Source organism: Platichthys flesus, chromosome 20 (genome assembly GCF_949316205.1).
Source record: "Platichthys flesus chromosome 20, fPlaFle2.1, whole genome shotgun sequence".
Classification (NCBI taxonomy): domain Eukaryota; kingdom Metazoa; phylum Chordata; class Actinopteri; order Pleuronectiformes; family Pleuronectidae; genus Platichthys; species Platichthys flesus.
The window spans coordinates 13206547-13230925 of record NC_084964.1 but is presented as its reverse complement, the minus strand read 5'-3'; the positions used below and the strand labels follow the sequence as shown (position 1 = coordinate 13230925).

Genomic DNA, 24379 nt, shown 5'->3' with positions numbered 1-24379 from the left:
AGCTCCCATCACTCGCGGTGAGAAGCTTACTGAGAAAATTGGATTTTAGGGGTTATAAAAAATAATAATTAATACCATTCACATGAGGCCCAGTCACAAAAATCCTCTTGTAATCTATTTTTAGAGTCTCTCTAGTGTAATTGTTGCCGTGAGTGTGGATGTATAGCAGCGTACCTGCAGAGCGAGAATGAACTGTTCGTGAAGTCTCCCATTGGGCATCATCACCTACTGCAATTTGTGAAACGTCCACAGAGAAACGCCTCCCTGTTCCCCCGCTTATGATTTATTCATGCTCTGGAATTTGCCGGGGCCTGATTGTGTGTGTGTCAGTGTGTGTGTCCTGGACTCTGTTTTTTTGCTTTGTTTGTTGTTGTCTCACTTGAACAGAATAATGCATTACAATGTTCCCCATCAAACCTGCTGACAGCGGTGCAGAGGCTCATTAGGAGAGGCGTTCAACCCTGGTGGGCTTTTTCCAGGCTGGAAGCGGCTGTGGCACCTTCACAACCTAAAGTCAATAAGGAGGTTTGAGCCAGATGCTTTTGTGCTATGCTGTGTGTGCGTGTGTGTTTGTGTGTGTGTGTGTGTGTGTGTGTGTGTGTGTGTGTGCGTGTGTGTGTGTGCTTTCAAGCTGTGGAAATTAACTGGAATTTGTCTTTTCACCTCGGACCACTCTGGAAGGTGATAGCCCCTTTGAATTTTTCTGTTTCGTTTAATTTGTGACTAGGTAATTCCCTCGGCTTGGCGTCGTGATGCCCCCCCGCCCCCCCCCCCCCCCCCCCCCCCCCTACATTATTGACACAGAAAGCTTGTTTGCCTACCACCTCGCCGCCCATGATGAGTCATACGGAGCTGAACTCTCTTCTGTTCATCTCTTCGCACCAGCCGTCCTCCTCCCCCAGCTCCACTTCTCATTTGTTCTGACCCAGTTTACACAAGCATCCGGAACAATTTGGATGGTCACATATTTTCTCATTGATTTGGGCTCTGAACTCCTGCGTAGTAGATGTGAAATTAAACAATAGGATCTAATCCGATATCAATGTCGGACCAAATAACCAGGTTTTAAAAATCGAATTATCACATCATAATGTTTATTAGTTTTTAACTTAGACACATTCCTAATTCAGTTACTCTTGGTTTTAATATCAAATCCTTCTCTGTTCTATAAACAGAGAAGGACAGTTAAATTGAGATCCAATAAGAGAATATTGTCATTTCTATAATGATTAACACTTAAAATATCCTTATATCTACATATGACTACTTATTATTGCATTAGAAACAATAGTTATGTTTGTATTTCGGCAATAAGAATAAAGAAGTAATCATTCCATATAATTAACTAACTTTGTAGAACTCCACGATTGAAAATGAACCTCATCAGTGTTGTGTTTTAATGTTAATACTGATTCTTAATACTGCAATACGTTGACATCAGGTATAAAAGTGCAGTATCTTGTATTATTATTTGGTATCGTAATTACCTCCACCAGTGTTCTGCATTCGTGTGCATTTGTTTGTCTGTTCGTTAGTTGGCAGGATTATACAGAAACTGCTGAACCTGAGATTTTGTGGAGGCGTAAGACGACCCACAGAAGAACAGGATTTGGGCGGCGAGATGGGGTGTGAGCCCTGTTAGTTTGTTTCTTGGCGGGAGAACACAAAAGCAACAAAACCACTTTCCATCGAACAAGGGCTTGACAAACAAATGATATATCAGAATGATTCATACAAATTGCAATAGGTTTCAGCTTTTTCTACAATAATACAGTTACAGTTATTACCCAGTTTGTCCGATATGTATGCGATTAGCTTAAACTCATTTTTATGTGCAGTCAACAAAATAAAAAATGTCCAAATGCTTTCTGACTGCACTTTACGTCTCACTGACAGCAAATGATTCGGCTGAGGGACTGTAATTGTGAGGATTAAGATAAAAGCTAGTGCATGTAGCTTCCACCCACACACACACACACACACACACACTGCAGGTGGGACTGAGTGAAGCGAAGTCTCTTCCCATCACTCGGGCCCGACACTGTCTCGTTGACAGCTTCATCGACCCCGCGATGAAGACGATGAAGAGACAGTCTGGAAGGAGCAGGGGTGAGATCTTCATCGAACTGCTGAGGGAAGAAACAGCACCTGACACTCAACATAAAAACACAACTGGGAACGATGGGGAAAATGTACGTCTCAGCTCATTAGACATCGCGGGAGGCACAGATATACGAACGCACACTTTGTTACGGACGTCTATGTAAATACTGATGCTCTGATTGAATCAGTGCTTTATCAACAGCTCCAGTTCTAGACACAATTACAGTCTGTTGGAGGTCAGCTGCTCGGCGCAGGCAGACAGAGTTCACTTCACAGCAGACGATGATTGCCTCTATAAATAATGTCAGTGTTTTGGGTTTGAAATAAATGCGGTATTCATGTCCTGAGGCGTCGGGAAGGCAACACAGATACTTTCAGTTCAAAAGTTGCACTCTTTGAGAGAGTGTCTCAGCCGTATCAAAAGTGTGAAGATAAATCAGAGGAGCTGTCTCTCTCTGCCTGCTGTTCCCCTTTGTGGTGACAAGGCAGGTTCACCGAGAGAACAGCGCCTCGTTCCAATCTGATCTGTGTCTGTCGCCCGTGTTTTACTTAATCTCGAACCAGTCGAACTGGCTCTCACCCCAAAAAACTGGTTCAACAACGACATCTTGTTCCATGGCCTAGAAGAAAGAAACACTTTCCAACCAAAGGGTTGGATACGGGATTATTGTGACCAATAAGACCAACCGGGCCACTGTGAGCACCTTTAAAAAAAATGAAACAGAGCTTGTTTCATGTGTAGTCTGCAAGGCATAAGGTTCGCGGAGGAGACTAATCCCCTTTTCCACCAAAGTTGGGCAATACACATGGATTTTTAAACCTGGTTATTGTCTTTTCCATTGCTGCTGATTGGAGTCGGAACTGATATAAAACCTGTGTCTACTGCTGAATCATTTGACGCGGAAATGAATGCCAATTGTTTCCATTCCCATTCCAGACGAAAGCCAGATGCTAGTGGAAAAGGGTCTAAACCATCTCACGGTTCTGCGTTCATCAGCTGAAGTGCAGATTAATCAAGAGGGAGCTTCGTAGAGAAAAAACAAATAGAGTAACTTAATAGGCCGTGGAAACTGGTTTTTAAAAGGTTTGCAAAGTGAATCGACTCCAGACCAGCTCCTGCACCAGGTTCACCTCGGTCAGAAATGGTTATGCAAGTTCTGGCAGATTGTCTCTGTTGTTCTCAGAGTTGCTTTCACTTGAAGCAAACTACTCCGGCCGAGTACAGGAGCATAGAATCGATACGCTGCAAATTGCAATGACATTTCATTTCACTAACTCAATTAAACGTAACTTATTTTTAGATTGCAAGAGAAGAGATTGAAGTCATCGATCTCCCTGCCTCCACTATACTAACACACACTCAAAAACAAACACACAGGTCTCATCTTCGTTCCCACTCTTTCTTTCAGGGAGCTCTTCACATTTGATCGTGTCCTGAATAAGTTGTTCCTAAATGTTTCTGGAAGGAAAACGAAGCCGCCGCACCCTTTCCCCAGCGGTCGTCCCGGCTTTGTTCAATAAAAAATAACCCTCTCCACTTTAATGGCTGCCATATTCCACAGCTGGCTGCTTCTACATTTATGTGAAGCATTAGATGCATCCTTTTTTTATTAGCACATCAAGTGCTGCTGAACGCACAATCCTCGCTGCCTCGTCTTATTCACTGAACATGTTTTTCCGGTTGCTTCTCTTGTTAGCAGCTCTCTTCAGAGAATCTGGGACTGTGAAGGGAAGTAAATAAATCCACAGGCACACCACGATGGAGACACACACGGTGTGAATATGCTGTGGCCCAGAAGAGTTTTTTGAATCAGTCCAGACAAGTCGAAGTGAGAAGTAAGAAAAGTCTAAATTAACGCTCTAATTATTTGAGATGAGCCCAAGTTATATTAGTAAATCCATCGCTGATGCACAACCTTTGTATCCTTTGGCCCAGATTTGGGGATAAGGGGTGATTATCAGGATATTTAAGGTGAGTCCAACTTCGAGACTTTTGAGAAAAGTTTACCTTTCTCCGAGTTGTGTAATTACAGACTAGTCCAAGTCTAATCTAAGTCAAGTCCAAGTTGTTTTTGAAGTCAGTTTAGATTTAGATTCTTGAAACTTTGAGCCTAGTGAAGTCAGGTATCTGTCCTTATTTGTTCTGTTTCAGATCTCTGCACAGGAAACACATCATATTAGTGAAATAATTTAATCAGCTTTACATTCTGAATCACACCATTAACTCCCAGAGCTCAGTATCCACCCCTTCAGCATATTAACCATTATTGTGGGATGATTGGATTGTTGGCAGATGTCTCCAGTGGATTACTTCAGTGGAGAGATCCATGATGACTAAGAGTAGCAGATAGAAATCCTCACTGTGAGAGGTTGGATCTGAAAAGTGCAAATCGATTTTGGAGGACAGGGAGGCTGGGGAAGATTGTAGAAAAAGATAGATGTGATCTTTGACAAGTTGTCAGTCTATAGTCAGTGTTACACTTTCCACATTGATGAGCACCAATGGGTTTGTCATCGGGGGGTGTACGTGAGGCTCCAATTTGCTTTTCTTCTTCTTCTTCTTCTTCTTCTTCTTCTTCTTCTTCTTCTTCACCTTCTTCTTCTTCTACTTCTTGCACAGATTGCTCATGTAGGGACCCATCTACTTCGCATTTAAAGAACGTTTCCTCCTGCATCCATTGCAATATTTACTATTATTATATATACTGTTGCTGCCATTATTACTATATAGTGCTATATATTGGTATAATTACTATCATATATAAATATATATTATGTTGTATTATACACTATATATACTGTACTATTTTTATATACAATAACATTACCAGCATATCATCAGTACTATTACCATCATCTTGCCACTGCACCTTATCTACCTATTTATCTTGTGTTTCTGTTTTTATTCTTTCTACCTCAATATTTTTTATTTGATTCTATTGTATTGTATTTTATTGTATTCAAATGTACCGGCTGCTATGACGACTTAATTTCCCTTCGGGGATGAATAAAGTAATCTATCTATCTATCTATCTATCTATCTATCTATCTATCTATCTATCTATCTATCTATCTATTGTGTCCACAATGGAGAATATCAGTGGCCTAATAGAACCAGCTGCAGCATGGCTCTTTGTCTCAGCACACAGTATTGTCCAATCTTTCACATCTTCCATAAGTGCAAGGGTCCTCCATGGTCCACCTCCCTCACCAGGGTTTGATGTCGCACCACTGCCGCCCACACAAGCTCTGCACCTTTCATTTCTCAAGGACTTCCAAGGACCTGGAAAATACATTTCTTCAATCCCTGTCGTTTTGTGAAAGAAGAGTGATAAGCTTCAGTCTGACGTGTTGGTTCACAACGACAAGGACACTCTCATGGGTAGACGTGAAAGATGCCCCTCTGTTTGAGTGAAGGACAAAACTCCAATTCATGGTTCCTTTATATAACTCATGATAACAGACAAATGACCATCACAGCAGGCATTGACCCCATCCTTTCTCTATCATTCAGTTTCTCTCTCAATATTGCAACCACACATACCATGTTGGTGGAAAGCCTCTGTAAATGCAGCCCATTTATTTTCTGTCACCGGAACATTTTTTCTTATTTAGAAAGCCCTGTGTCTGTGATGGTGTTTCCCTCCTCCATCCCCGGCTTCTCCACTCTTGTCTCGGCATTAAATCGATACCGACGAGGAGGAAAAACTGGATTTTCTGGAGAGTCTTTGTGTCTGAAGAAATGTAGCTTGAATTCCAGAGACTACATTTAACTGGGGAAATGTCAGGGTGGGTAACATTAGCTGTTATCTCTCTGGAGGTCGGGCCCAGACTTGGCAACCAATGAATTCACCATTAATAGATGGACAAGGAGAGAGGTGGTGAAAAGAAGGATATCCACTGTAGGGTTTTTCCCCCCACAGCTCTTGGAATGCGCTCCCAGTCAGAGTGCCAGCCTGAAAGTGCAGCTTTGTGAGACACAATCATGGGTTTGTTCCTAAATCCACACGATCGAGTTTCCCTGGACGTTTGCCATAATATTCACAATAATAAATCACAATTAGACTGTTACACCATGTTGTTAAATGGTTTAAATTATAAAAACTGTTGTGCGGTTTTTTAGAAGTAGAAAATAGCTGATGTGGGTGAATCTGCAACTTTGTGTTAGGAAGTGTTCAGAAAAAACAGATTTTGTTTGAATTAGTCCACTGAACCTTTTGATTTGAAATATTAGTAAATGTATTCTATCATCCATGCACCATAATATAACTTGTAGCTTAGTTTTGAATCCAATGAAATTTGGATTGTATTGAAACAAATGTTTCTGAGGTAACTTTGAAAAACATTTTAGAAATGCAAGCACGCTTCTCTTGAAATTTTTATATCCTCGGCTGAATAGTTTCTGGCAGGAGATCTAAATGGAAATTCAACCGCAGTTCATTTGGCTTCAAGACGTTCCTGTAGAAAGTGTTATGTTCATCCGTCGTCCTTTGGTTTTAACTTTCTTTTTTGACTTTTCCTCTACATCACTGGCGTCAAAATGAAAAAGGTATGTAACCGTGTGCTTTTCAATGTCAACAATACAGCTTCAATAAGATTTTAAGTAAAGCATTTGGTCATATGGATGTTTGATATTAGGAAACAGAAAACAAAGATTGTATTTTTACCTATCTGCTACTAAACCATACAAAGAAATTAGAGGACAGAAAAGATAAGTCGTATAAAATGTGAGTCTCATCTCATCTCATTTTCATCCGCTTATCCGGGGTCGGGTCGCGGGGGGAGCAGCTCAAGCAGGGGGCCCCAGACTTCCCTTTCCCGGGCCACATTGACCAACTCTGACGGGGGGATCCCGAGGCGTTCCCAGGCCAGTGTTGAGATATAATCTCTCCACCTAGTCCTGGGTCTTCCCCGAGGTCTCATCCCCACTGGATGTGCCTGAAACACCTCCCAAGGAAGGCGCCCAGTGGGCATCCTTACCAGATGCCCGAACCACCTCAGCTGACTCCTTTCTAAGTAAAGGAGCAGCGGCTCTAATCCGAGTTCCTCACGGATGGCTGAGCTTCTCACCCTATCCCTAAGGGAGACGCCAGCCACCCTTCTGAGAAAACTCATCTCGGCCGCTTGTACCCGTGATCTCGTCCTTTCGGTCATCACCCAGCCCTCATGACCATAGGAGAGGATAGGAACGAAGATCGACTGGTAGATCGAGAGCTTTGCCTTGCGGCTCAGCTCTCTTTTCGTTACAACGGTGCGGTAAAGCGAACACAATACCGCCCCCGCTGCTCCGATTCTCCGGCCAATCTCACGCTCCATAGTACCCTCACTCGCGAACAAGACCCCAAGGTACTTGAACTCCTTCACTTGGGCTAAGGACTCATTTCCTACCCGGAGTAAGCAATCCATCGGTTTCCTGCTAAGAGTCATGGCCTCAGATTTAGCGGTGCTGATCCTCATCCCAGCCGCTTCACACTCAGCCGCCAGCCGATCCAGTGAGTGCTGAAGGTCACAAGCCGATGATCCAATGAGGACCACGTCATCTGCAAAAAGCAGTGACGAGATCCTCAGACCACCGAACTGCAACCCCTCCCCACCACGACTACGCCTCGATATCCTGTCCATGTATATCACAAACAGGATTGGTGACAAGGCGCAGCCCTGGCGGAGACCAGCATCCACTGAGAACGAAACTGACTGGGTGCCGAGGACGCGAACACAGCTCTCGCTTTGGGAGTACAGGGATTGGATGGCCCTGAGGATAGACCCCCTTACCCCATACTCCCGCAGCACCTCCCACAGTTTCTCCCGGGGGACCCGGTCATACGCCTTCTCCAGATCCACAAAACACATGTAGACCGGATGGGCATACTCCCAGGCCCCCTCCAGGATCCTTGCGAGAGTGAAGAGCTGGTCCGTAGTTCCACGTCCGGGGCGAAAACCGCAATAAAAAAAAAAAATAAATAAATAAAATGTGAGTGAATCAGGGAATTTCTCTCTAACACAAACTCACACACACAAATACACACAGACTCTTTCTCTTACATGTATGCTATATATCTATATTTACAAATATTGATATATACTGTTCCTCTTATTCTGTAGTAAAGATAGTATTTCCCATTGCTGTGGTACTGTGTGCATTTGTACCAGCCCTGGATAAAGTGTCTGAGTCCGGCTCTGAAAATCGACAATAGTGACAAGCCGTCAGCCGCTGGGCGATAACACCTGTCTGAGGCCGCGCTGCCTCTGTGATTGGCTTCTCTCTGCTGGGGACATGGTTATCGAGATAAGCTAATGATTCCCTCTAAAAACAGCCACAAGCGGGGTGAAGGTAGGTGGCTGATACCAAGCCGTGTCAGCAGTTGGCAGTCGTCACTATCACTAATTGCAGCATCTGTCATGGTGGAGGGGAGAGACAGCTGTTCCAGGTACAGCGCTCCAAATGCCAAAACCCTGATTTGATCACAATCTGTCAGGTGGCAGCGAGGCTCGCCCGGCAGCGCAAACTCCCTGTCAGGCACTAGATTTAAAATCTTAACTGCACACATTTTTATTGGAAATCTCTCTACGCCCCTCGATGTCGACCTCTGCTACAGTTTGGTGTCGGGGCTTCCCACAAATCAGCTCTCAGAGCCGTCCTGCTTCAGCGTGCCTTGAACATCAGTTATCTCAAAACAGTAAACGTTACAAAAGCCAATCTAGGTTGGCTGGAGAGCGGCCGGCACATTTCATTCCAGCCTCTGTCACATAAAATTCTCCATCTGACACCGATGCAATGGCTGGGAGAGAGAGAGGCAGAGCGAGCGGGCTCCAGCTTCTGTCACCGAGCCACACCAGGGGCATACTAATATCAGCCGCGTCCAGCTGCTCTCCACGCTCCGATGGATACGCTTGATTATGAAACATTACAGATCTTCCCTGTCTGCGGAGTCCAGCCACTGAACTGTGTGTCAGAGAGGTGATGGCCGGTATGCAACAATGTAGGATTCTGTGTCTGAGGTGGCTGAATGCATATTACTCTGCCAAGGACTGAGATTTATTGGAGTAAAATTTGACTGCCAGACTTGTGTGATGGGCGGAGGATTTATGTTATTGGAAGGACATGGGTCAGGAAAGAACCCACTGCATTTTTGCATGGATTCGGATCAAGGACTGCATACAGGATTCCTCCAAGAATTAAGTGTGAATCCTGCTTTACAAATTCAGAAATATTTAGGGTTGGCAATCTATTACGGAGCCAAATAACAATCTGGATTTGATGGATGTAAAAGTGTTTTCATGTTGGGTGTCTGCTTTTTTTAGGAAACTGTTCTTTTTCTTATTTTCCTCCAGATCCCGGAGGTTTGTTCCTTAAGATTTGTTCCTTTCAAAAGAAAACACTTAATATTCACAGAGATCTGATTACTCTACAACTCCTTTGTAATCACAGGATTCCTCCCTATAAAAACCCATTTGATCAAACAATTGGTATCTATTTCATGCCAGTACATATACAAATCTGTATATACATAAACTTACCAAGATAATGTACAATGTTTTCTTATTCCAAATCTTTTCCCTCAGTACAATCGTTTGTTGCCTCATCAGCACCTTAAATTAGTATTTGCACTCTCTGGTTAGATGTATAACTTCATTTCATTGTTCTTGAATCTAGTGGATTTATATATAGGATGTAAGACAGGATGAATTTAAATGTAGGAGTTAGAAACCTGTAGCCATCAATGTGTAGCTGAGAAACAGAAGGTGCCCTCAGCTACAAGGCTTGATTGAATTTAAGGGACCGTTGGGCCTTGGCGGAGGTAAGCGCTCCACTGAGTTCCATTCTAGTTCGTTCTTTTTCTTATTTCCAGATCCATTTTGCTTGTGTGCATTCACAAGGGAGAATAAAAGCCCCTCAGGAAAAGATTCTCTTTGTTTTTCCCGACAGAAATCAAAACACTTCAAATTTCCACAATCCGACACTTCAATGGTTATGGTCTGTTTAGGTCCGTGGAAGTAAATCTACTTGGATAAGGTGAGGAGAAAGATCGATCGCCTGCGGAAAATAAACCAATATTTGGACGTGACAGGATGCAAACTGCGGCCTCCTTATGCGAGAGCGACACGCTTTGTTGACCCAACCGGACTCATCCAGCTAAAAGAGGCTAAAGGCCTCTGCTTAGCGGGACTGCAGAGAAGGCATCCGATCAATTTTTAATATAGAAACTATCGATTGATGGAGCTGTAAGTGTTTCAGCAAACAGCCAGCGCCGTCAATCTTCAGGTGGGGATTGGGGGGGGGGGGGGGGGGGGTTCTCCTCTAACGCCGTCCCCGCCGGCTGTCTCTGCCTCAGGAATGCCTCTGCAAACAAACAGGCACAGATCTGTCCATCTGTGCCGTCAAAGGTTTTATGTCTCCGGTGAGACAGTTTCATTGAGACTTACATAAGACCAACGCACACGGAGAGAACCAAAACCTTGGCGTGACATCACCCGCGGCATAACCAGGGCCTTCCTGTATGTTTTCCTTTTGGTCTGCAGGTCAAAGTGGTTGCTAGGCGGACCTTTTCATAACTCTCATTAGGAGCTCCGGGCGGCCCAATCATAAATACGCAGGAATTTATGGATTTCATAAAATGTGGAGGCTGTGCTTGTTTGGCGTTTCGCTGGTGAGCAAGCGGCCATTAGGAGGAGCCACGTCGAAAGCGCGGGTTATTGCAATGTCAACACTTTTAGGAGGATGGATGTTTACTTTGAAAAGCAGCAAAGTAGACCTAATCACCCCATTAAATCGCAGTTAACAAAAAGGTCAGTGATTTTGAGCGAGCCGTGTTTCCAACCAGTTCCAGCGGAGGAGCATCGAGGGAGTCTGAGGGAGAGAGAGGCTTCATTTTTATAAGGGCTGAGGACTAAATATCTGCAAATAACCATTTTCTAACAACGGCCGTAATCAAGTTGTGGAGAGGAACTGCTCAAATAAATGATTTTGAAATTAGTTTTTCATGTGACCCAGACGTCTAAAAAATGTAATTCCCTCTGTCGTCTTCTGAGAAAATCAGCGCTTGTGGATTCCACCACTGAGGGTAATTTCTAATAAAAACGGAAAAGGGTCGCTACAAAACCCAGAAGAAATCAGCACCTTGCATTGTGGGTATTCCCTTCCCCGGGCTACTAGGAGGATATTGTGCTGTCGTCCTGTTGCACCGGGGCCTGGAGCGCTTAGGAGCTGTGGTGCGGAGGACTGGGGGGGCGAGGGAGGACGCTTTAAATCTTCCCAGTGGACGGCCTGTGGGCTGCGAACACACGATGAGGTCTGCATGTGCAGCATCAGCAGGACTGTGCACACTCCCAGGAAGCAGCTCTGCAGAACGACCCACATGAGCCACAACTGCAAGTTAAAAGTCGGGAGGACATTTTTTAACACAGGAGAAAAGGAGCAGAAAGGGAAAAGAAAGGTGTGAATATCCTGAACAGTGTGAGCGTGGCAACAGCCTTTAAATGGAGTCCCACACATTTACTCGCACGTATAAGGAATGTCACACGTTTTTGTCGGAGGAGGCTCGGTTGTCATTTGCGTGTCGACTGCTCTTGTAGTAATCTTTTCAGCGTGTGTTTCTTCCTACCTTCCATTGCGTCAATGGGGATTGCTTTTTTTTTTTTTTTTTTTTTAAGAAAATGGCGTGTAGCTTTTAATTGAAGCGTCACTCTCTGATTGTGCTTCCGTCTGTTCTGCCGGTGTCGCTGCTCGTTTCCCACACAGACGGAAAACTCTCGAGAAAAATATTGCCTGGTATTGTTCCAGCATGTCAACAGCAGCCGTGCAGCTCTATAGATAATGTCATTAATAATTACCTGTGCTAAGGAGGTGATGTGAACAAATGGGTTTCGGTGAACAAAACAAGGCATAGTTAGGGAAGTGATATCTACTAGTGTGTTTAATTGGCTGCAGTTTGAGAAAGGTAATTAAAAAAGTCAATTTTGGAAACTGCAAGAGCACATCCCACCACCAAGGCCCAACAATCCCCTCAGACTCAATCAAGCTAAATCAAATTCACACACTTACAGGGTGCCAGGGTTTTTGCCGGATGAATTATTGCCTGGAAAATATGTCAAAAAAGCTAAATCTCACGATGAAAAATTAAATAAAACCTGGATTTTGCTCCTGATTCAGATCCGCACCACTTTTAGTTCTTCCTTGACTCGCGCTGCATCCTTCCACCAGGTTTCACTGTGATCTGTCCAGTAGTTTTTGTTTAATGCTTCTAACTAACAAGACAAAAAAAACGTAGCCTCCTTGGCGCTGGGAATAAATCCCCACAATCCACAGTCATTAATCCCACCTCTCTTTAGTGACTGGGTTTTATCCAATGAAATATGACATCCCTCATTAGTAATTAATTAGCTCAGACTTCAAGCAGGAACAACATTGCTGATTCATTTCACCGCAGGCGGATGATGAGAGAGGAGAGCTCTTCCGTGTTGCACCGTGTTGGTGTCAACAGCCGGCTCTGTGCCTTGATGTACCTCTCGACGGCCTTGCTCTGTGAAAGAGGTTTTCACAAAAGCTGCTGAAGTTCAAAAGTCACATTTAGTGTTTGCCAAACTCTGCGGCGATGTTTAGTGCCGTGATTTATCCTTTATGACACTGAGAGCTTCTGTGGCAGCCTGCCCGGCCCGAGTGGGATGCTCCGGGTCGCTCCCTCGGACGACTCCTCCTGTCTCTGCCTCCGTGCACAGAGATGGATTTTTCTTGTGATTAACCTCTTTGGAACCGAGCTGCACACACACTGCCCGGCACATCCCATCCCATTGTTGAAGGGAGCAAGCACCGTATGTACAAGGCCGATTTATCCTTCACCTCCTCACCTCCATTTTCTTCCTCTCCTTCCTCCAGGTATCTTACAGTGTCGCCTTTGTCAGACAAACTGATGTGCAGGATGGCCGCTCCATGTTTTCTAGCCCTGACACTTGAATTCCTGTGGGCACCACTGTGGTCCCATGGTCATTTTTCTTCCTCCGCCACTGGAAGCTGAGAACTGCATCTCTCCCACTTGCCCTCCTCCTGCTTCCTGCTTCCTCCTCCTCTTCCCGAGCCTCAGCCATGAACTTCGTAAACACTGAGGCTTTGTCTGCAGCTGTTGTGGTGCATCTGTAGCGTAAAGCCTCAGTTTGTGTACAACCTAGGCCGAGTTAGACATGCCACCAGCCACTTTCGTTGACCTGAATAGAGAAGAGGGCGGCGAATAAAAGGCCAAGCCCTGCTGACTGCTGCTGACTGCTGCTGTCTGCGGCCTATGTAGCCTCTGAATACCCAAAGGCATATTTTATGGCCGCAAGTGGTGGCGTGGGCTCATTTCACTGTGGTCGCAGTGTTGTGGCTGCCACATGTGGGCCTTGTACCTCCTAGTGGAGGAGAAGCTGCACAGGAAACCTACTGAAATATCAACTTTAGGAATAAGTTGCATGACTCTGACATGATGAAGTTGACCTAATATTAGTTTTAAATGATTAAATCAGATTTAAAGATGAGGTTACTGATTTTGTTTTCCATTTTTTGGCCATTGGAGGGAAGGAAAAATCCTGAAGCTTGTAGGTACCGCCCACAGACTTCTCATAAAGATGGACAACATTACACCTCCACAGAAGCGAAGCCAACGTTTCTTCAGCCAGCCACCAGGGGGCGATGGGGGTGCTTTGGCTTCACTTCGTTATGTGCCACACAATTTTCCTGTATATATTTTGGGAAATGCTGATATCATGGGCTCACATAAAACATTTTGAGCCAATTCAGTGAATCACAACCTGCAAATAGACTCTCACCGCCCAGGGTCTTGGTTTTAAACATTACTTTCCTCCACTGTGAACCTCTCCTCATTCATTACACTGACACAAAACTGGAACCAGTGGAAGTCCATTGAAACTCATCATGTCTTTCGAGTCCAGAACACGCAGGGCTATGCTCCCAGCAGCGCATAATGCAATTAAACACGTTTGTAATTGAGTTGTTGTTTTCTAACACAAAGTGAAGAGAGGATGTCCAGAGACATGAGCAACAGAAACATGAGTCATCCTCCTCCTGCATTAAGTGGAGTCACAGCCAGACATTTTACATTCAGTACCACGGGGGCCAGAGAAGCACACAGACACGTAATGCATCCGATACTCTTCAATGTGAATCAATCTAATTTCCTGCATGATCACTGCAGTGTGAGGACGCTGTTTATTATTGGCCTTTGTGTTAATGAAATGTGTGGGAAGCTGGAAATTACATACAAAATGTCATTCATTTAAAAATGGGGAGAAATGCTTTGCTTGTTTTTGAAGTAACTTCACTTGAATAAAGTTTTAAAGCTAAAACATACTGACATTTTCCAGTAGATATATATATTTATTAATTGATGGATCCAAAAACAAAAATGTCAAAAAGGAGGATGGGAAAGAGGATCCATCCACGCAGAGGGGGCCGAAGAAGATGTCAACTTGGAAAGGCAAAAACATTTGAGAGCTTTTTGGCGACAAGAGCCGACATACATATAATTTTGGGAGAATTTTTTCTTTATCATTTGTAGTGTCCATTTTTTGCACATGACATCCGTGATGTTTTAAGAACAATGAAGATCATGTGTGATCTGCAAATTCTAAAGCCAAGACCGTGTCCTCTTTGCCTTTCTAAAGGTTTGCCTGCAGCCCAGAGATGAACCAAGTGAGGGTGTGATGACTAAAACCAATGGCGTGAGTGTCCCATGTCCCAAGTGGGGCCTCAGATGTGCGGAGAGGAGCTCGTCCTTCTGAGAACCTTGCTGCTCTTGATCAATACATAATAACCCCTCTGCATGGTGGGAACTGGAAGTGGCTCCTGGAGGAGGGGGGAAATGGTCAGTGCACATAACTCTTTAAGGATTATGTGTCATTTGCCCTTTAAGATGCACATTTATCTCATCCGTTCACTCAGCTGTCATAAACTTAATGCAAAAGGCCCGTTAATATGAACACTGGCAGGCGAGCCCAACATTTTCTCAGATTTATAGCTGGCCCAGAAAAAAAAATGAATAGCTTATGCTGCCCAGCGCGGTATCCGTCATAATTCTCAGGCCGACACCTTATTTTCAACCCACACTTAATGGAAACAGAGCTTTATAATTCATCCTCTTCTTAACGGCTACTTTACCTGAATTATATTTCAGCCACGGCCCTTTGATTACATCCTTGCAAAGCACCGCAATCTGATTTCACCATTATGTAAGGGGTGAATACAAATGGGCTGGCGAAGGGAGAGAGAGACAAAGGGGCAGGAAGAGAGAAGAGACGTGAGTGAAAAAAAACATGAGTCTGAAAAGGAGAAAAAAAAGAGGGGAGACAAAAGAGGAGGTGAGGAACAAAGAGCTGAGAGAGAGAGAGAGAGGAACGAGAGCAGCTATCCACTCACTGCATGAGTCCCTGTTGACCTTCTTGGTCCGTGGACTTGTGGTGGAGCACACGTCGGTCTTTGAAGCCGGCCTCACGCCACATGCTCGAATAGGCCAGGCTGAGTGTTGGCACCGAGCGCGTGGTGGGGAAATTCAAGTAGCTTTACAGGAGCGTCTCTGGGTTTTGGCCGAGGCTGTCAAAAGCCCTGCTGGAGCCTGGACCTCGGTGTTCCCAGATCCTCTCAGGGCCTGTGGCCTGTCACTCCCCTGCCAAAACTGGAGCTCATTTGTGGAATACATCTTGCCTTCCCCCCTATCATGGCGGCTCGGGATGCAGGTCTCCACACAGCGCAGGATCAAAGCCGAGGCGGGACACAAGCGTATTGCACGGTGTCACCCGGTGATATTCCTCATTTCTCCTGCCAGGCCGAATTCCACTCATATTTCACAAGCAAACTCCGGGACTCGCTGCTCTCTGCTCCACTTCATATGAAAATAATGACCTGTCCTACATCGTAGGTCGACGTGCCCCTGAACTATAAGTCCTGTAGTTATCTACAGTAATCTGATCATTAGGCAGCGGACTGAAGGTCAGGGAAGATTAGAGTTTATAGCCATTGGTGGAAAGTGTATTAAATTATTAACGTTATTCTACTTTATAGTATAAAGCGGTTCAGAAACATACTTTTTCACTCCAATTTGACTTTAGCAGAGCGTATAACCCAAGCGTCCCCTTATGGAACTAGATTTATGTGTGCTAAGTTCCAAGTTTGGTGGAAATCCGTTCGGTAGATCCTCAATAATCCTGCTGACAAACAAACAAACAAATTGGACAGGAGACAAGAACATAAGCTCCTCTGCACGTTGAAAATATGGAAAACTTGTCAGCACACGGTTGTGTTTCTGGCCACTTGGTGTATTTAAGGACAGCATACACTCTCTTCAGTCTTTTTAAAGCTGACAGATGTGTCTCTTTAGCTGCTGTCTAGTTTTTATTAGTCAATCTCTAAATCAACTAAGCTTAAAAAGCTTAAACGCACATTAAAGTCGACAGGAGCTGCAGATTCAGGTAACGATCCTCTGCAAGGTCACGTTGTCAAAATACATTAAAAAGACATCTGCATCCTAAAAATGTATTATTATTATCCCACTTATAGCCGCTGTATAGATGAAAAAATGCATAAAAATGCTTCACCTGTTAGTGTGAACAGAATTGCGTGAAGGCGACTATGAGATGCAACTGAATAAAGTGGGACAAGCCGACCTTTTGGTGTTTAGCAGCTTTACTCAGCAGCATAAATGTAACTCCTGCTGTTAATTGACCAGGAAATCAGACAGTGGGAGTTTGTGTTCATCCAAGTAATAAATAATAAATGAGATAAAAGTGCCCAAAACACCCTCAAGTACAAAGTGCAGTTTTTTACAGGAGTGCACCTGTAAAAATGCAAAGCACTAAAATAATTGGAGTGGATTTTATTGATACATAACGTCCTGCAATATGTAGCTGGAGTCTTTCCTAAACAACTTCCCTGGTTTTAAATAAGCAGTGAGAGGAGCGGGGGACCCTGTGATCCCACAGACTGAGTGGGAGAGTTTGCCAGAAAGTCCCCAATTTCACATTCATTTCATATTTCTAAAAATGTTGTTTATGCAACGTGTTTTTGTTCTTTAATTAAATCTACATATTATACATGCACATGTATCGGTGGGGATATTTGAACTGATAACATTTTTCAGGCCTGTTTTTCTGTATTAATTCTCAAAGCTACTGTTGCTTATATTGTTAAATAAGAAATTAGATGCGGATACATTCCGTTGTTTCTCTTGGGAATGACTAGTACGAATATATCAAACATCTTTAAGTGGGCCAGTGTCCTGCTGCTCGGGACAATTGTGACTGGTTTCATCGGATCATCCAGTTTGTGCCTCGTCACCAAGATCTGTGACAAAATCTGGAAATTGATCATAAGTGTGACGGTAACAACACCACATTTCCTCCTGTTACCTAAAAAGGCTTTTAACCTGTTTGTTTTCACTACTTCATCCAACTACTCAATTGTAGAGATTACATGAGGGCACAGCACCATCTAGTGTCACATATATATCATTTCATAATTTTGGACTAGGTGCACAGACAGTATTGGATTATGTGAAAATAATCTGCGATCTTTGCCTTGTGGTGACACAGACTTCCATTCTCCATAAGGTGGAGCTAGTCCCAGGTGACGTAGGGTACAGCCTGGACAGGTCATAATCTTTTGGCACAGCTGACATACAGAGAGAAACATTCACACCAACGGTTGACTCTAAGTTTCCAGCTGACCTTATCTGCATGTTTTTAGACTGTGGGTGGAAGACAGAAAAAACCCACGCAGACAGCAGGAGGACATTCAGACTCAAAGAACATTCTGTTCTCGTTGGGCAACAGTTCTACCACAGCCGGACAAGTCAAGACCAGACAGCAGTCGTTTATTTAAGGAACGAGTTTTGTAACAAGGTGAATTGTTATACAGTCTTTGCAAATGATTGTTTCGCAACAGATAAAACATTCATCAGTCTGTTGAACACTCAGCAAGAAGCACAGGTCCTCCCTTACGTCCAGTAGCCTCACACAACACATTTCCTCGCAGACGCCACAAATTACACAAAATTGTGGAGCAAAAGAAGTTCAATAGTAACATCTCCCAGAAAGTTTAAAAGTCATAACTTAGGTTAAATTAAAAATATAAGCCGTTTTTTACGGACATGGAAAGTTTATGAAATCATTCAAGACCTGGAATCTAGAGAGTGAATTCACATTTCAACATTTTCTTTAATCGGTTTGTGTATCTGATAGTGGGATTTTGAATAACCCAGAAGTTTAGGTAACAAGGTAAGTGTTAGCAGGCAGCAGTAGCTGAGTAGACTAGCTAAAACAACTGTGAGCTATTGTCTGTACGACTGTACTGCAGTCAGGGTTTTCATGTGAGTGACAGCTGGACTTCCGTCTGTGTAACACTAAAGTTCTACACAAAAGTCGGGATTCAATTTTGTGTCTTTGATGATAACGTTAAAATAACTTCGCTTAGTTTTTACAGTTTATTTCACTGGTAAAAAAACGCTTGTCCTTTTTAAATAAAATAATTTTTTCATTCAAGATTCACGGCATTATTTACATTACCAGTGAAAATCTAACTTTAGATGAATTAGGTGTTAAAAACAAATTAAGAACATTTCAGAAAAACCACCGATGTGTTGCAGTCTTTCTCGAGGCGCTCTAAAGGAACATTTTTCTAAAGTGCCATTGTATCCTGACAGAAGCCCACTCCACACACAGCCTCTTCTACTGTATATCTACAGTAACGTCCTTCAAAGAGCCTCTGTCTATGAAGAAAACAACGAGAACTAAGAAACAACTAAGCAATCTGTGACTTCTCCTCAAGTCACAGCTGCAGCTAATGTGGATCGTCGATTTGAAGGATGCTTTTTCTTTGTTACCAGACCGAGGTTTAGAAGGACAAGATGGTTTTCTGGATGACCTCCACACATTCTTGCAGCTCGTGCTCCTTGATGACGAGGGGAGGAGCAAAGCGGATGATGTCGCCGTGGGTGGGCTTGGCCAGCAGTCCGTTGTCACGGAGACGTAAGCACACCTTCCAGGCATCGTAGTCTGGGGGGGGGGTAAATACATGTAGATCTCCGTTAAGTGAAAGCAAGATGCAAATAAAGTCTATAAAGAACTTATGAAGCTGCCTTGAAGGAAAAATCCTCACCAAAAAACATTTGTATCAGCCTATGATATTTTGTTCCACTAATTAAACGTAAATGAAAGAATTCTACATCTAAAATGACCGATTAAGGGCTGAGACTGACCTTTAGTCTCCTTGATGACGATGGCGTTGAGGAGACCTTTTCCTCGGACTTCTGTCACTATGTCTCTGGGCAGTTTCCTCAACTCGCTCCGCAGCAGCTCTCCCATTTTCTGAGAGTTCTCTGCCAGCTTCTCCTCCTCCATCACCTGCATATAAGAATTTTTACATAAAAAAAAAAAAAAACATTTTTAATACACTTGACATTAAGTCAGTTTAGAACGAAGGTGGGGGGGAACAAGTTCTGATTTGTTAAAGGGTAGGTAACCAAGAAAACACTGACCTCAAGTGCTGCGATGGCCACCTGACAGGCCACAGGGTTGCCACCGTACGTGGAGCCGTGTTCCCCGGGTTTGATGGTCAGCATTACCTCATCATCGCACAGCACAGCCGATACCTGACACACAGATTGGTTCATGCAAAGGTCAGTGGACATACATGGCCAAGCTGTAACGTGACATGAAGTCGGACTGAGCGACAACCAACTCACAGGGTAAACTCCTCCCGAGAGAGCTTTGCCCAGAATCACCAGGTCTGGACGGACCTCCTCGTGGTCCACGGCCAGCCGCCGGCCGGTACGTGCCAGGCCGGTCTGCACCTCATCAGCGATCCACAACACCTGGACAAGGACACAGATGACACAGAGGTTAGGGAGCTGTTCATACAGGAAATACTTGTTCTCCACGTAAACTAGAAAAGCTGCATTCAGACGTGCACCAAACTCCAAAGATCCTCTGCATTTTCTCCGTGGAGGGTGTAGGTGGGAACACACATGTCTAAGTGGGAGCCGCTGGATTATCTGCAGACTTTCTTGCTGAAACATGATCATGTGATCTCCGTAAGGGAAGTAATATGTCACTTCCTGCCCCCTGCTGCACACGCTGCGTTGTGCATGTGGGAAGAGCCACTCTTCTAGACTTTACGCCCAGGGCATCACTTGGCTTATGGCTTAAGAAAATGTTGCCTCTAGCTTTTTGGTGTAGTGCAGCAATTTCCCAGAAAGCACCTTGATGAATTTAAAGTGGTTGTTGTGTTGCCAAATAACACATTAGTATCCACTTTGAGTTTCAGTTTGGTTTCACTCCACCCGTCTTCCCAAGCGGCTTGAGAAGCAATGGCACTCTCCAGTATTTTCATGCCGAATAATTGAATTTGTCAGATAGAGAAGATAATGCAAAAATATACTTTTTTACTATAAATGAAAAATGAAATGAATGCACTGAGGTCTGGACTTTTACCTGTTATGGTTACAGAGAGGCTGTTTGTGAGAATGCAAATGTCCAAGTCATTTGCTCTGGACATTTTCTAGAACTTTCCCTACCAGCCCCCTGGTAAAACGTCCCCAGGCCAGGGGGCGTGTGGATGTTTCTAACACGTGATGAATGCAAAACAAGTATCTCATGTTGAAATAGAGGGAGCAGAAGACGAGCTGTCAAACACAAAAACACAAATTCTGCAGCAGCGACTGTGTGATTGACACAACCGGCCACAGACAGTGAATACCAGCGTCTGGACCTACGTTGTATTTGGTGCAGAGTTCTCTGACTTTGGTCAGGTAGCCCGGGTCGGGCACCACCACCCCGGCCTCGCCCTGGATGGGCTCCACCATGAAAGCTGCCACATGTGAGTCTTGGAAGGCTTTCTGGAAAATAAAAAGGGGATAAAAGGAGTCAGATTTTTTAATCTGTGTCCCAGATAACATCTGTCAATAAAGACATTCTGTTTTTTTGTTCTGTCAATCATTAGGCTCATGTGTTTACAAAGAAAAGCAGCGGCTGACCGTTACAAGAGCAGCCGTGACAACTTCAGTCAACAGCTGGTTGTAGTGGAGATTATGAAATATACATCGTTTTTGAACTCAGGAGGATTATTATATGTATATATTGTTGTTTTTTTTATATTGTTATATTGTTTGATATTGTTGTTTTTCATTTGTTGTTTGTAAAGTGCACCAACCACACCAAGGCAATTTCCTGTATGTGCAAATATACATGGCAATTAAAAGAATTCTGATTCTGATTATAATGTCGAATAAAAATACACCTTCAACTACAAGTCTAACAACTTTCCTTCATTTTAAAAGCAGCTGATGTATATTTAGCTTTTCCTCCAGGTTGGGCTCGTCAGGGGCGGAGGGAAATAAAAAGTAGTTTGGCAGCAGATTGAGTTCCTGTAAGTTGCATTCGTCTGCCAAAGCACATTACCACAGACTAAGTATGATGCCACTTTTGCTGCCAAATACATCCTGTATACCCGTGTACTATGTTACTGTCTGAAGGAGCTTTAGGCCTTGAATGACAGGTCGAACAAAAAAGTAGGTACTTATTTTGACAGCTGGGTTGAACATAGCGACTAATTGCGTCAGTCCAGAGAAACCAGTTTCACTGGACTGAAAACAATAAATACAGTGGATACTGCCTATTGGTATTGTGTTTGTTGGTGTGTGTTTGTTTGTGTGTGTGTAGCAGAATCAAAACATGTACCTCCAGTGCAGGTATGTCATTGAATGGGATGAGCTCAAACCCTGGCATGTAGGGGCCGAAACCTTCGTAGCTGCTGGGGTCCGTGGAGCTGGAGATGGCCGCCATGGTGCGACCCCAGAAATTCCCATCTGATCAACAAGTGGGAAGAAAACAGCAGATTTGTCATATTGTTATCGGAGTCAATCTTTGTGGTGGGTAGTCTCATTGTGGTATTAATAAAATGTTAGCGCTAATGGCTAATAATAGACACCAAAGAGAACACAGGGATAAGTTGATCTTCCAAACAGTAATCCGATATTTTCTCACCGGCAAAAATGATTTTGGCCTTGTTCTTGGGAACGCCCTTCACATTGTACGCCCATTTGCGGGCGAGCTTGCAGGCCGTCTCGCCACCTTCAACACCTAACCCATCACATGGGTAAAAAAAACAAACGTCAACATGAACCTACACAGGAAGCCTTTTGATAAATGCTCCGGGGCGCTATTCCTCACCCGTGTTCATGGGTAAAACTTTGTCGTAGCCGAACATGTTGGTGATGTACTCCTCGTAGGCCCCGAGCACGTCGTTGTAGAAAGCTCTGGAGGTCAGGGTGAGCTTGGAGGCCTGGGCGTTGAGCGCCGCTATGATCTTCGGGTGGCAGTGCCCCTGGTTGACGGCGCTGTAAGCACTCAGGAAGTCGTAATAGCGGTTGCCCTCCACGTCCCACACGTGGACGCCTGAAGTCAAGAAAAACACAGGAGCGAGTGAGAAGTCTCTCGATAATTTGTAAGAGATGAATAATATTTTTGAGGGAAACGACCGGAGAGTATAGGTCAGGAACATCTGTGAGCATCAGATGTTGAACTCACCCTCCCCTCGCTCCAAGGCCACGGGCAGGGGGTGGTAGTTGTGTGCTCCGTGCTTGTCCTCGCGGGCGTAGATCTCCTCTGCAGTGAGCTGGCGTTCGGCCCTCTGTTTGGAGCTGGCGGTGGAGGCGGGACGCGTCCCCGAGTAGACGCTGCTGCGGCAGACGGGGGCGGCGCGGCCCAGGCTGCGGCTGAGCTGAAGAATCATTCCCTTCATAATTGTATGGAGCTGTGAGGAAAAAGAAAAATAATTATGTTTAGTTTTCATAGTAAACAAAGACCTTAACGTATGAAAGATATTTGCTTTGTTATCCTTGATAGTATTAACTGTCTATTTATATGACCTACTGTCTGTTTGGCAGGTGTATACGTTTTAAAACTTCCAATTTAGATATTCATTTTATCATTTTACATATTAAGGTCAGAATCAGAATTGATTTTCCTTTCAACATCCTACCTTTTATTTTACTTGCTACTCCCTATGATCATTTTTACCTTTGTTGTATTTACTGGTTTAATAGATTTACAAATTGCTCAGTTCCTGTCAATTCAGTTTGTGCTCCTCGGAACTATTCACGGCCCTCCCTCCTCGATAAACATGCAAATCCTGTTTCCCTTATCGGCTGCGGTGCTGTTACCAAAAGGCGTCAGTGAAATCTACAAATTCCGGGCCCTGATAATCGAATACACAGCTGATTCCACAGAGCACACAGGGTTTTGCGGGTCTGCTGAACCAAGCGTCTTTTATTACCGCCCCACATTCACCGACAGACTTTTGCTTTGTCTGGGCCCAACAAAAGAGAGAACCACAGCAGAGTGGCAGCTCCACTGTGGAGCTCCAGTCTTTTCTATTTGGTCACAATCCCAGCAGGAGTTATCCTTCACTGGGACCAGCTGCTACAGATTGTACATGTCTGGTTCCAAATGTTTTAACACTGACTCATAAGGTTCCTCCCATGTCATGATGACACCCGATGCTTCTGAAGTGTCCTGGATGTTTTTGGTTTTTCAAAATGCAACAGCTGAGACATATCCTGGAAAGCATGGACATTAGATAACACGGGGGGATAATACATAACCTGGCACAGTGAATAAATACACAGAGTCCCAGGGCCTGGACACATTCAAGGACATTGGACCTGGGCTCCTGATGGGACGTGATAGGTCGGTGGGGCTCTGCCTCCATCCACACCCACCAACACAACTAACGCCACAGCCAGGAGCTAAATTAAGAATTCAGCACCATCTCCTGTTTGCCAGATGCTAGTCAGCCCCAGCAGCCCCCCCTTCCAGATCCATGTGACAGTCACAGACACGTTTTAGCTGGTTGATTCAAAATCAAAACACGATTCTCGCCCGCTCGATCAAAGAGTGCAGATTATAAGAGCATCGCTAACCACACAGCAGGGCTTCGCTTCCTTGATGGCAGCATCGGCTAGCGAGCTAAAGCTAACCCTGACCACCCCCCCCCCATCCTCACCCGGGCTGTGGATACAGCAGATACAGACTGTAATGGATGAGACGGTACCGGAGAAGAAGGGACGCGGTTGTCCTGAAGATGAAGCTTCCTCACGGATGGTGTGTGTGAGTCTGATCCGCTGGTGGAGCTGCAGGTTCGTCTGGACACGTGAGGCGGTATAAGCGGTGGCAGCGTCACCACGGAGAGAAGTTCACGTGTCATCGTCACAGCCTCGCCTCCCCTCCCGCTATACGA

At 44.4% G+C, this 24379-nt stretch overlaps 1 protein-coding gene across 2 annotated transcripts; it reads right to left on the bottom strand.

Annotated features, from left to right (window-relative positions):
* Window positions 1–17911: 17911 nt before the first annotated feature.
* On the bottom strand, window positions 17912–24359 carry oat (ornithine aminotransferase). Of its 2 annotated transcripts, none has more exons than XM_062413965.1 (10): window positions 24146–24359; window positions 22669–22894; window positions 22312–22536; window positions 22126–22221; window positions 21820–21947; window positions 20856–20978; window positions 19827–19955; window positions 19620–19733; window positions 19341–19485; window positions 17912–19137 (listed from the first exon to the last, which is right to left on the bottom strand). In XM_062413965.1, the coding sequence occupies exons 1-10, from the start codon at window positions 24344–24346 to the stop codon at window positions 18977–18979; spliced, it is 1548 nt and encodes a 515-aa protein (XP_062269949.1). In that variant the 5' UTR covers window positions 24347–24359; the 3' UTR covers window positions 17912–18976. The 2 variants fall into 2 exon arrangements, with proteins under 2 accessions (XP_062269949.1, XP_062269950.1); XM_062413966.1 differs by having other exon boundaries at window positions 24194–24359.
* Between the last annotated feature and the right edge of the window lie 20 nt (window positions 24360–24379).